The 14,235-nt window shown below is 35.6% G+C and overlaps 1 protein-coding gene across 7 annotated transcripts in view; it reads left to right on the forward strand.

Annotated features, from left to right (window-relative positions):
* LOC128005654 (F-BAR domain only protein 2) overlaps positions 1–14,235 on the forward strand; it is a 36,078-nt gene that overhangs the window by 8,834 nt on the left and 13,009 nt on the right. For all 7 annotated transcript variants that reach the window (XM_052592695.1, XM_052592689.1, XM_052592690.1 and 4 more), the window contains exons 2-14: positions 145–236; positions 1,770–1,844; positions 2,502–2,643; positions 3,455–3,607; positions 3,862–3,966; positions 5,027–5,125; positions 7,270–7,366; positions 11,017–11,061; positions 11,281–11,350; positions 11,690–11,714; positions 11,973–12,029; positions 12,210–12,267; positions 12,570–12,745. In XM_052592695.1, coding sequence (XP_052448655.1) covers positions 145–236; positions 1,770–1,844; positions 2,502–2,643; positions 3,455–3,607; positions 3,862–3,966; positions 5,027–5,125; positions 7,270–7,366; positions 11,017–11,061; positions 11,281–11,350; positions 11,690–11,714; positions 11,973–12,029; positions 12,210–12,267; positions 12,570–12,745 — 1,194 coding nt within the window. The remainder of the gene's footprint in view (positions 1–144; positions 237–1,769; positions 1,845–2,501; positions 2,644–3,454; positions 3,608–3,861; positions 3,967–5,026; positions 5,126–7,269; positions 7,367–11,016; positions 11,062–11,280; positions 11,351–11,689; positions 11,715–11,972; positions 12,030–12,209; positions 12,268–12,569; positions 12,746–14,235) is intronic.

Genomic DNA, 14,235 nt, shown 5'->3' on the forward strand with positions numbered 1-14,235 from the left:
ATGTCTGCACCATCTGATGACATGCAGTGCAATCCTTGACATGCAATTTTTAATGTTCCTTTTTTGTTTTTGCCTTAATTAGGGGAAGAAAAAAAATGTGATGTTGAAATTTATTTATTTATTTATTTTTGTTATCTTTGGCAGGGCGAAAAAAATAATGGATTTGATGTACTGTACCATAACATGAAACATGGCCAGATATCCAGCAAAGAGCTGTCGGAGTTCATCAGAGAAAGGTAAAACTGTGATTTTTGTTATCATTTTTAAGAGAATATGGGTAATCACCTCAGTGTTACATTATGACAGGCTGTTATGAATACAGACTCCTCTTCCCAATATAAATACTAAAATAATTCAGTATTAGCATTATAATATTACATGTGTGTGAAGTGTTAAACAATCTGTTGGTTCTGAATCTTTACAAGCAGATGTTTTTGTACACTAAACCGCAGAAACCACATCACATTTCAAAATAATAAGCTGGTATTTGGAAATCCTTATGAAAAGTGAGATAAGGTGTTCTGTGTGTTTGTAGCTTTATACTAAATGTGAAGTTCACTTATTTTTGCTAACAGTCTTTGTCTGTGTCATTAGTATGCAGATTAGTGTATTTTAGAACAGGTACTGATGACACTTTCCAAACAAATGTATCTAATTTCTAATTAAAGTCATAGTTTAATGCATTCAACTGAATACAGTACTGAATATGACCGCTGAACACTTTCAGAAACATGCGTACTTCAGTCAGATCCTTCACCTGTGAAAGGGTTGAAGCACAAGCAAGACATGTGTCAGGGGAGCAAAGCTATTCCAGAGAAAACCATTTTAAAACTTTTCTCATAAAACTGTAAAAAAAATAAGAATAATTTCAGGAATGCTGCAAGTCCTCCAAAAGCCTTGTCTCACCAAACTAATGGAAAGAATCCACTCTGATAGATTTCAAAAGTGTAGAGGGTATAAACCGTCTCTTGAGCTCTGTGACTGACAGAGGAATCTCGCGGATTCATTATGCCAAGCCATTGGAAGCTTTATTTGTGTCATTTTAAGAATTTATTCTTGATTTACATTCTTTTGGCTATGGGGAATTCAGAGGATGATGATAGATATCGGCAGCTGTTTAGCCAGAAACTGAGTGTGTGTGTCTCCCCCTCCTGGACCCGGTGTGAGGTGGTCTCTGTCAGAGTGAAACAGTGCTCAGAAGAGTTTTCCAAATAACACTACCTTATCAAAGTTGTGGATGCACTTATAGATTTTCACATTTTAGAATAATAGTGAAATCATCCGAACTATGAAATGTCAAAAGTGGAAATTTGAAAATTACATAGTGACCAAGCAACATCCTAAAATGCTGCTTAAACAGTACTGAACGGGTTCATGTTTGGCTGAGCGCACACTGCTTTTTTAAAACCTAAAAACCTAAAAACCTTTTTCATTCATGTGCAGGCGCAATTTATATTTGTCTGCAAACCCCATTTCAAACATTTACGCATAAGCTTTTGAATCAGAAGGTTAAGATCGTGACCAATTAATAGTGCTTGTAAGTGACACTTTCAGTGTGTGTTTTTAATACTGGCCCAATCATTGTTTTTAAGCACAATTAATTACGCTGACTATTGTTTGCAAGTATATGAAAAGGTCAGTGAGATCAAAGTGTTGTTTAAAGGATTTTTTTATTATTATTATTCTAAATAATAGTCAGTGTTAGACGGCCTTTCATTATTTGGACTTGATGGATTATTCACCCATGGTTTTCTCTCCTCTTGTCACAGATCCACCATAGAGGAGGCATATTCACGATCAATGACCAAACTGGCCAAGACCGCCAGCAACTGCTCTCAACTAGGGTAAGAGTGTGTGTGTGTGTGTGTGTGTTCAGACTTAGGGTTTACCAGAAAGTTCATTCTGAACACAGTTTCTCAATAATGTATTTATAATGAGTTGGTAAAGCCACATCATTTCTATGTCTCTAAGGCTTTATCCATGACAGCCCAAGCTCATTATATGCAAGGAAACAAAAATGAATACCCACAACTGTTCACTTACCTGCCTGGAACCTTTTTGAATCTTTATTCTATGTAAACTTTAATCTGGCAGACGTGCTGTACTTTTCCTTCTAATGCAAGACATCTTGGAAATCAGGCGAAACTTAGTTAGCGACTTCAAAAAGATCTGCAGGAAGAAAGCATTACCTCATTGTTATTCTATTGTGGTCCTAAAATAGCCGAAGTTTGTATAACTTTGCTAAATATGCTAGTTGGGGGGGTACTTTATTCCTCTGAAGCCCCCTCACATATCATGTTGTCAGTACAGACATTATAATGTCATTAAACCTTGCACAGAGCTGTTTCCATTAAAAACAGCCGGGACCAGAAGATAAATCTGATATCGAGAGAATAAACACACCTTGGTGTTAAATCACAAATCATGTTTAACACATTTTCCGTTTTATTTGTACGATGTGTGTGGAGTGTTATTTTTTGAGACGACTATTTGTTCCACAGGACGTTTGCGCCGGTGTGGGATGTGTTTAAACAGTCCACCGAGAAACTGGCAGCGTGTCACATGGAGCTGGGCCGCAAGCTTCAAGAGCTCATCAAGGAAGTCCAGAAATATGTGGAGGATCAAGCCAAAAATCATAAGAAGGTATGGGAGCTGCCGTCATCTTTGGCGTCTGATTAATATCCATGTAAGTTTGCTCACAACATGTTGCACAGGAAAGTATGAACTCAACTTCCCAGTTAAAATGAGACTGCGGTACACACGTCATTCCTCCAAAAAGGTCCGAGGTCTGATATCACTCATATCTCATATTTGTTTTTCGAGGGAGGAGTATCAATATGAAATGGGAATATAGTTACATAATAATAATATTGGTCTCCTGTACAATATGTCACAACATTAACTGCTTATTTCTGATCTGTTTGTGAATATGGTCCTCGTCTTCTCATGGAGACTTCAGAAATGTATTTTGTTATAATATATATACTTTTTTTTTTTTGCTCTTTAAATTTGTGCATATTTGTCTGACTAGTTTCTCTAAGATTTTATTATTTCTGTGGATATGAGCTGTATGTTTTACTGAAAATAAATGTTTTTTGTAAATATCAACTTACAAGCTTACTGATGGGAATTTAATGACAGTTAAAGACATTTCCCCTGCCAGCATAGATTAAAGACAGTACAAATAATACAAACATGGTTTATAAATACATTTTGATACAGAGAAAATTGAACAAGAGTTTAAGATTTAGAAGTTATTTCATCCTTCAAGTTAGTTCTTAGTGTCCAGTTTAAACGATAAATATTCAATTTATGAAAAACCTGCAAAAAATTAAGCATATGCATTAAATGCCCATTATACAAATTTAAGAGAAAGCTATTTAGGGCTGTGGAGATGACATTTTTTGAAGATGAGAGTAACACAGAGGCTCTTTCTGGTTTATCTGGCTTGTAGACAAAGGAGGAGGTGTCGTCCACACTGGAGGCGGTGCAGAACATCCAGAGTGTGTCTCAGGCCTTACAGAAGAGCAAAGAGAACTACGTCAGCAAGACACTAGAGCAAGAACGCATGCGCAAAGAGGGGGCCACACAGAGAGACCTGGACAAGGTGCACGCATAGACTAGTACCTACATGAATGATAGTCCAAGCACTACTGAATGCTTGAAAGTTTGCCAGATCAGTCCTTTTACGAATGTCCATTCATCCACCGACCTGACCTCCTAAAGGAATTGTGTCTGTGGTAGATATAAGAGGAGATCTAGCAGATACAAAAGGAAAATTCAAAACACGTCTTCTAAGGTGTCTAACTGTGCACTCTCTGTCTGTTTTGTTTGTTTGTTTGTTTGTTTGTTTGTTTGTAGGCTGGGTTGAAAGTCAAGAAAGCCACTGAGACCTATAAGTCATATGTGGAGAAATATGCCACTGCAAAGACAGAATTTGAGCAAAGAATGACAGAAACCGCACAAGTAAGACTGTGTGAAGAGTGCATGAGTGTCGACACGTATACTTTTATACTACAAGCCTGGTGTACCCATACTGTGAATTTAAATATATTTATGTATGTGATATTGTGTGTGTATTCAGTTTCTATATCAGAATGGATGTATTTCTACCCTCCGTATAAATAGCTTTTAAAACTGCATTCTGTGACGCAAAAACAGTATTATTTATAAATGTATAGTGGATTTGGGCATCCACCATGACACCCGCTGTGAGAAATGCTGCAAGCGGAGCGACTCAAATGGTCAAACGGTTCCAGTGGCGATACTGGTTGAATATTTTACTGGTGGAAAGACCTCTCAACCAGTCAGACCAGAAACAACTGCTATATTTATAAGCAAGCTCACAACTTCATATAAATAGTAATATAATGTCTGAATATTATGTCTTTGGTCTTGGTGTTTTAAATTCAGTAGCACCATGCAGGAAACACTAGCAGTCCCTGACCAATCCTGCACAATTATTTTCAGTCCCAAAGAGGCCTCATACATACAAAGCTTAAGCTTCATTTATTTTTATTTTTTTTAAATGATCTAGACGCATGCACACACACGTTTTCCCCTGTGGTCACACATGCTCTGACTTATGCTGTCATTATCTTGTTTCTGCTCATTTCCTCATCTTTTTCTCCTCTTCCTCTTAAATCTTCTGAAATCCTACTGTCAGTCTGAGAGCAGCATAAACAGCAAATCAGGCATGCAGCCATCCTTGCCACACACACACACACACACACATATCCCGCATCCACTCATGCCTTTCTATTTTCACTGTGTTTATGGATGTTAAATGCTTTTTTTTTAGCCACCCAGACCACCCAAATAGGCTCTTCATAGTGTTGTGCCAACAACATAATAATGTCTTATGTACAGACACAAACAGGACTATTGTGATTAAGTATCATTTCTTACATCTGCTTTCAGCTTCACTTTTCAACACTGTCTAAACCGAGTATTATGCATTTTTCAACTGCTTTTGCACCATTTCAGAAAGATAAATTATTAAAATGTTGTGTGTTTGTGTCTACAGAAATTCCAAGGCATTGAAGAGGAACATGTACTGCGTATGCAGGAGATTATCCATTCATACTGTCAGTCTGTTGAAGAGACGCACATACAGATAGGAGAGGTATACACAAATCACCCTTTTATTTATTTACACAAATGTGCTTAAAAAAAAAGAAAAAAAAGTATAACATGAAATTTACAACAAAAAAAGTGGTAACACTTTATTTTAAGGACCATTTCTCACTTAAGTGGTTGCTTTTTAGCATGCATATTACTAGCACACTGGCTTATTAATGCTTTATTATTAGTTAATTAATACTTTTAAAGCACACATTAATGCCTTATTCTGTATGAACATATTTTTAGATCCCTTCATCCCACCCCATACCTAAATTTAACAACTGCCCTGCTAACTAGTAATACACAGCTATTCATAGTGCAAATTAGAAATGTAATAAGGCAAACGTTGTAGTTAATAGTTAATAGAATAAAGTGATATATATATATATATATATATATATATATATATATATAAAATGAAGCCAGTTTGGCCAATAAATTATATATATAATTTAATTATTTTTACACAATATAAATATAATTTTTTTTTCCTCCTGGTAATTTCTAGTCCTGCAAAATCTGTTTTTCTAGTTATGATCTGCTGCACAATATTTCTTTTTTATAGTAATTATACAATTGTTTCTAAAAAAATATTTATCCAGTAATCACAAAACAACTGGAAAATCTATGAAAATTCAATGTGTAAAAGGTATGAAATCTGTCTGTTGTAGCATTATTTACCAACAGAGGGCGCCAAAGATGTGCAGAAGTCAAACAAACATAAATGAATTTCATAACGCGATGCTATCTTATCAGTCCTCAATCCCATTGCCTCTGATTTAGAGTGATTTAGAGCACATGCACACCCTGTTATTCATTAAAATATACTTCTGTGCAGGCAACTGAACGCACCAATCTAATTCCTATAGACCCACAGCAAAACGATCACTTTTAGGCATTTTAATGGTTATTGACCACTGAGCTGTTGCATGCTCATATTTGGGCTTCCTCCTAACCACACAAAGTCTTGTGTTCAGCTTGAGCTCGAGGAGAATAAGATTCAAGTTTTTCTTTAGTTAGTATGTTTATACTATGACAATGTGTATAATGTATGAGTTGAATCCTCATTCGAGTGCAGAAACTCGACTCTTCACAAGCAATGAGGCCGTCACGTGATGGTTTATGCTTCTGTAGATGATAGTCAGTGATTTAAACATTATAAAAAAAATTTTAATTGCCATATGCCAAAGTTAGAATTATTAAACAACAGGGTGTGTTGAGGGTGGGGTTTTATTTTCGTACACTCGGTCCATCTCTCGCTCACAGAAACCTAACGGTCTGAGGGGAGTGGGGAACGAGACTCTGCCCAAGCTATCACACTGATAAAGATTACCCACACAAACTTCTCAGGAGAATTGTTCACTTCAAGACTAGCAGTGTGTGCCAACAAAGTAAATAGTGTGCATTTATTCATGTGGACTTTAAGTGCACAATCTTATACATTTTGTCTTTTCGTCTGATATTCTTTCTTTTCATGTGATTAATTTCAGAGTAGTATTATTTTAAATCATTCAAATACTATTGAGTTTTTTTAGTAATATTTTAAATGTTTACATTTTCCATGGTTCCAAGTTTTCATAATTTTTCATTTTATTGTATTTTTATTTGTAATTTATTTTTGTGTGTTTTAATTGTTTTAGTATGACAAGTCCAACAAAATGAAAATGGGAAATGTAATTATTTCAATTAACATTTCTTTTATTTCAAATAACTAACATGCTTTTTATGGTTTGAGGTGTAGTTAACTATTGTTTCAGAGCTGGTTGGTTCGGTTTTTATGAAAGTGTTTTCTTTTAATACTTAAGTGAATAAATGCTTGATCCTAGACCGCTTACAAAGGCTAACTTTAAATTGTTTTAGGGAACCATATAAAGAGTTCCAATGGAAAAGCCTCTAAGTGCTGTCTAAAATGAACATTTTTCTTGAGATCCTATGTTTATGTTCAGTTATTTCACTTTTGCATCTGAACTTTTCATATGTTATTTGAAACTGATTAAGCTTGTATACCTATTATATGTCTACTCCGTCTACATTCAAATATACTTTTATTTCTCTCTGCTAAGATGTTGCAGTGAAAGTACTTTAGAATTGCATGTAATCTTCTGCTATCTGTTTTTTTTCCCCCTCTGGTTTATTCTTTTAAAGGTGCAAGAAGAGTTTGTGAAAAACATGGAGAACACTTCTGTTGAGAGCCTCGTACAGAAACTGGCAGAAAGTAAAGGGACAGGCAAAGAGAGACCAGGTAATACAGCTGAATCACTCACACACAGCATTAACCTCTGGCACACAACTACTCTGCTCTTGATATTATTAACATTACTGCTCATGAGTTCATTACCAACTGGCTAAATCAAAAGGTTTTTTTTTTTGGTGGGTTATCAGATATGAGCAATAGTGTGCACTATAACACTAGGAGTATGTTTGGCTTGATGGCTGTAACACTGGAGGATTTGTGGTGTCTCAGCCAGCATTGGCCGTCACATGCTAAGAGGAATGTCAAGCTCACCCACCTTTACATGGGACTAAGCCACTTGAAATTGATAGAGCTTGACACAGCTACACTTCCCCCTGTGTTCTTGCTATTTTTCCTCACTTATCCCCCCGTGACCTTTCAGTTGACCTCCTGCTTCTCCCTCCTTTCAGAGGGTGGAAGTTTTTTCACAATTCACATAGAGAATATAATCTTTCTTGAAGCTAAAGGGGTGTGGAGCATAATTAAACCAGTTTAGCCAACAATTATATTAACTATATAAATGTTAAACACTAGGATTTTGCCTTTGTTTTGGCTTGAAGGCTTTCATTTTTTCTTCTTCTTAAAATGTTTTTCCTCTCTTAGCAGTGTTTCAAAACTTTTACTGTGTTTTTGGAACACCATGGCACTGTGACATCGGCTAAACCAAAGGCCTGAGTTTCTCACCACTCCTATATTATATTATATTATATTATAATTTAAAACAACCGTTTTCAATATATTTAATAAATTAGTTATAATATATTTTGATATGTAATTTATTCTTGACATTTGCTTATTCGTGATCCTTCAGAAATCTTTCTAAAATGCTGATTTAATATAATAATAATAAAAGGAAGTTTAAAAACGTGTTTGAAAGAGAAGTCTTTTGTAGCATTATAAATATATTTACTGTTATTTTGGATTATTTTAAGGTGTCCTTGCTGATTAAAAGTATGTATGTGTGTGTGTGTGTATGTATGTATGTATGTATATATATATATATATATATATATATATATATATATATATATATATATATATATATATATATATATATATATAATATTCGATATAAAGGTACCCCAGATAAACTATGTATGAAGGTATAGTAACCCCTAGGAGTCTAGATTGACCATTCTGGCTTTTGGCTGCCCTCCATTTGTTTTGACAGCAGAATTAATTGAGTCTAAAAGCTGTTTTGGTCAACAAAACATTCCTTCCCCATATCAAGCTGTTCATTAGGGATTGAGCCGCTGTCAGAGCAATAACCTGAGCAGAGTCAGAGCAGTCCTGACCAGTATAGAGAGAGAGATTGAACAAACTTTGTACCACGGAAACAATCCTGAAGAGACACGCTGGGCTGTAGGGAGATTGCAAGGTATCCAGCTGGGCTGTGAACTGGCCACCAGCCAGACACGCAAACTCTCCTCACCGTGTCGTCCGAGAGTCCATGCTCAGCACATGCAATAAAAAAAAATATATATATATATTCCTCAGGTAAACGCATGACTGCATGCGCCACTCATAAACAAGCACACACATGTATGAGCATTGACAAAAGCAGATATTACCTAGTTATCTAAATAAGGACGTACTTTAGACTGTTGTGTTTTTTTTATCTTATTATAATTTCTAAAGACAATCCATAATCAAAACTTAACTTGATTGAATTTGAGTTTTTAAATTATTTTTCCAAGGAAGGACGTTTTTTTTTGATTTAGTTAACTTCTGTGGACGTTTTTCAGCAATGTTTACTCACGCTATTGCTATAACCCCCCCCCCCCCCACACACACACACACACACACACACATAAATACACATGTCTTCATGTAAACAAAGCGGTCTGTCTGTGAACATGATTTTAAACCAAACCTAATACTTTTTCCAGATTAAGACTTGGCATTGTTGTGTCTGCTGTTTGGATTTGTGTGTGTAAATGCTGTTAGATGGAGACTGGAAGTGTTGTCAGTTGTACGGTTCCTCTCCTGACTTCACTCAGTTAGAAGAAACTTTTCCTCAGTCCTGCAGCTGAATGGAAATCTTAGAAATCAATCTGCATTGTCCGGCTTTCTAAATCTGTTTACATATACTTGCTGATTTGTTGTAATGAAGGCAAGGCAAAGCAAGTTTATTTATATAGCACATTTTATACACAATAGTCATTCAAAGTGCTTTAAATGAATACAGGTTTTTGTTGTTTTGTTTCACTTTATTTTGTAGTTTTGCTTTTGTTTTATTCTAAAAATGTGGTTCTGAAGGTTAGGTTGTTTATAAATATTATATTATATAGAATTTAGTGCTGTCAAGCGATTATTCGCACCCAAAATAAAAGTTTGTCATAATATTTGTGTGTATACTGTGTATATTTATGTATATATAAATGCATATATTTAAGAAAAATAAGTTGTTTCTATATATTAAATATATTTATATAATAAAACTTAAATATTTTCAAAATATTTACTGTATTGTGTGTGTGTGTGTGTGTGTGTGTGTATATACATAATAAATATACACAATACACATACACATACATGTATAATGCGATTAATCGTTTGACAGCACTAATAGAATTATTACATAATATCAAATACAATGCATGTCTGTGCTATGTCTCTAATAAGACAGTGTGTGGTTCAAGTAAATCAAATAATCTGATATATTTAATATGATTTCAGTTGAAGTGGGTCTTTATTTTTTGTGTATGTTTGTGAACTGACAGCACGTGACCTATAGTTCTGTGTGATCCCAGATGATCTCAAACAAACAATAACAGACAGAGATAAGAGAGTGAAGTGATCTGGTGCAGTAGAGTAGATCTTCCAGTCGTACTGTATCTACGTCATCAGCGTGTGTGATGTGTGCCTGTCGTGACTGCTCTGAACAGTGCGCATGAGCTCCGCTCACAGCCGTCGTTCTCCAGGGAAACTGTGTTCAGCCGCTTGAGTTAAACATCACACGCTTTTGTTTTTTCAGGTCAAGGCATTTTCTGTGCAATGAAAATAGCGCCCAGGCTCTCTTGAAGAGGTTTGATAGTAGTAAAATGCTGTCTGTCGTTTTCTTGAACAAGCATTAGCTTTTATGTGCATTAACACAAAAGAAAACACGCTCCAAAGGGCTCTTCAAGCACTGAGGGGCTTCTCTCCTTTCTTTACGGCCAGTCACAAAAACACAGAATTCATATTTATATGCTGTCCAGATGAAATGATAGGAGTAGGGGTTAAATCCTATTGTTTTGCGTTTTAACTTCACTCTGAAATAAAGTGGCTGACATGTTGTTGGGTCATGACTGCAAACTGAGTATACAGCATTTAGCGTGAGAGTGTAATCAGTGCTGCACGTCATTGTATTGGATTTGTGTGTTCGTCTGATTTCTGAGGTTAAAGGCAGAAGTGCTTCCAGGCATTTGTCTGTGTGTGTGTGTGTGTGTGTGTGTGTGTGTGTGTGTTGCATGCTGGCTGTGAACTGAATGCTCTGGCATAAAGGGGAAGTCAAATTGTGCTGATTGCCAGGACCTACAGATGACTCTGTAAATTTGTTTGCCAGAAAATCTGACCTGAATATGTGTTACGGTCTTCATGGATATAAGTTCATGATTTTATGAAATGCTGTAAAAAAAAAAAAAAATCAATCAAAAAAATGTTTGTTATCATTACAGGGCCCATTGAATTTGAGGAATGTAATGTCTCAGTCGCCATGGAAGGTCTGAATTCATTTTTCTCTCTGTTCCCGTTTTCTTTTAGTTGTATAGAAAAAAATATAGAATGTAATTTCACTTTAATATCTCTGATTACATCTCTTTAGAAAGATAGTTTTGTAGCCTTTACATTCTGTTTAAAAATCATAATACCCATTTTAAGATTAGTTTCAGAATCAACTCTATTTGTCTAGATTTGTAATAATCATTGCTGTTTCTGTTTAGCTGCAAAACCCAGAAAAAGGAAGACCTTTGCCATACCAGGCAGACGGAGAGATAAAGACACCGATTCCACGTAAGTCTTGACTTTTACCTTAATGTGCTCTCTCTGTTTTTATGATTTAAAAAAATATATATATATTTTTAAAAGAATTAAACCATTTTAAGCTAAATTCTTAAACTTACTGTTCTTCATAGTATTTTGTGAGTTACTTGTAATTTTTGAGGATTATGCAAATTTCGATCTGGTGATTAAAAGAAATTAAGATTAGAAAAGTAGACATATTTTTGTTATGGAGAGTTTTTTTGTAATTTAGAGCAATGATTATAGTGTTTGAGTAATTATAATAAGTTATGTTTGCAGCGTAATTTTGCAATTGTGGTAAAATGAAGTACTTTTCTCCCTATTGAATAGTGAATCAGCTGAAGTAGAAGCGGTTGTGAGTATACTTTTTTTTAACATTAATAATATTTTTGATAGAAATATAAATATATATAGATATATAAATATATTTTGGAGAAAATTATTCTTATTTTGAATGTTACAGTAATTATTAATGAATTAATAGTATTAATACAATACTGAAGGTGTTTTTCAGTCATTTCATACTATGAAACTCGTTCTTTGATCGATGTATGCTCCCTCTTGTTATTTGGAAGAAACCCTGTTTGATTTGCACTTCCGATCTTTCTTTCAGAACACTTCCAACGGAGCTCCGCCGGGTTTCTACGGTGCTATAGATCTTCATAACGCCGTGAGTGGTGACCTAATGTTGTCTAGAATTCTTACAATGTGAAGTAAAGACAACATAGTCTAAATACTTCTTGCGACATTGCTAACAATAGTGTGTTTTACCTCAGTCGGACTCTCCTGGTGTTGTGATGTATCGAAGAGTGTGAATAATAGGATTTTGTCTGTGGTGTGTTTTCTGCAGAATGTGCCTCAGCTGGACGAGGAGGGCTTCTGTATCCGACCAGAAGTCAATGAGAATGATATCCTTACTCCTTACTCTACTCAATATAAACTCTGAACACTTTTTTTTTTTTGGCTTGAGAACATAGAGTGATAACTTTCTCTTTTGCACTTTTATCTGAATGCCTGCCAAGTCATTCCTTCCCATCAGATTTTCTTCGTTCTTCTGTTTTCTTTACCAAAGCTGTGTCATCACTCTATGTGGACTAAAATACATCTTAAAAAAATGTAAATAAAATACCAAATCTGATCTTCTTAGCCTGTGATCCTGTAGACGAAATTGCATGCCCGGCACAACCATTTTCCTTAATGTTCTGATCACATGCCAAAGAGAACTCCTTTTATTCATCCAGCGACTCAGAAGATGAAGACGAGCCGAGAAAGTTCCACGTCCAGATCAAACCGGTGCAGACCAACAACGGCACACACCAGCACAAAGCCACCATCGACGAGCTGAAGGCCTCGATTGGAAACATCTCCCTCTCGCCCACCCCTGCCGTAAGAGACTCCCGCCTCACACCAGATCCCATGACCCCTCGCATTCACATTCATTCATACACACAGGAATGCACGCTGGGCTCTTTATAAAGGGTGATTGTACAGCGTCAGCAAAGAGACTTGTGATTGGTTGATATCATTTACAGTCATGTTTCTGTTTCCACATCTTGTTTCATCTCTTCCACCAAAACTACATTGGCTCAGCAGACACTAGAGGGCAATATTTGATTATGATATTTACAGGCGATCTTTAGAAATGCTGAAAGTCCTTTCACACATTTTTTTACAATCCTGAGTTGTGTGCCTGAGTACAATTACTGTATATTTTGTGTGTGTGTTGTGTGTGATCCACACCTGTAGAATTAACTGGCTCATTCAAAGCAACGTTGTGTTTTGGGAATGAATGTTTTATTAATCTGAAGCGGTTTGAGTCTGAGCTGGTCACTATGACATGACCGGTGACATCACACATGTACTGGTTTGTGCAAAGGGGACCTCCTATTCTGTCATTTAATGTTGTAAATGAAGTGCGTGTGTGTACAGTTATGTGGTCAAACAATTCCTCCTGTACACACTGTGAGCCTGTGGACCATCTGTGTGTGTGTGTGTGTGTGTGTGTGTGTGTGTGTGTGTGTGTGTGTGCTGTTGGTAAACAAACCAATGCAACTTCCTGCCTGAAATCTCACCACAGGAAGCACGGAGGGTCTCTGTTTCTAATGAGTAAGATTGTGTACTGTAGGTAAATGTGCGTGGGCAAGAGCTGTCTGTAGTAAAATTTTAGTTTAATAGTTTTTAATTAAAATAAAGGCAGCCGGTGTCTTGACATGCTCAGAGCCAGTTGGTTAAGAAAATCTAAATATGCCTGATTCTTATGAATGGTTTACAGCTCTTCTCCTCAAAGAAAAAAAAATGCATTCAATTGATCAAAAGTTACAGTAAAGTCATTTAATATTACAAATATCTTCTTATTCTAATTCTTATCAAAGAACCCAGATTCTACAAAAATGCTGAGCCCCACAACTATGCATTTTCAACAATAATGATAACAATAAGAAATGTTTCTTGAGCATCAAATCGGTCTATTGGAATGATTTCTGAAGGATCATTTGACGCTGAAGAATGTAAGGATGCTGAAAATACAGCTTCTCATCACAGGAATCAATAATATTTACAAAATACATGAATGAAATTAGAAAATTGAAAATATAAATTTTAAATTGTAACAATAATTCGTAAGAGACTTTGTTCAGAAAACAGTTTTAAAAATGGTTCCAACTAAACTATTGAATGATATTGTATTGGCTGATAAACATAAGATGTGTTATGGACACAATAAAAGACATATTGGTTAGGTTTGTTAACAGTAACATTGTTTGTTTGTAAGATTTTCTCTTCTCAGTTTCACCCTTTGTGTGTGTGTTTCTCTCTGCATCGTTCACTCTTCATTCTGTTGTGACGCTTTGAAATGACAGAGTGATGTATTTCTGCAA

This window comes from Carassius gibelio, chromosome A5 (genome assembly GCF_023724105.1).
Source record: "Carassius gibelio isolate Cgi1373 ecotype wild population from Czech Republic chromosome A5, carGib1.2-hapl.c, whole genome shotgun sequence".
In the NCBI taxonomy this organism is placed as follows: domain Eukaryota; kingdom Metazoa; phylum Chordata; class Actinopteri; order Cypriniformes; family Cyprinidae; genus Carassius; species Carassius gibelio.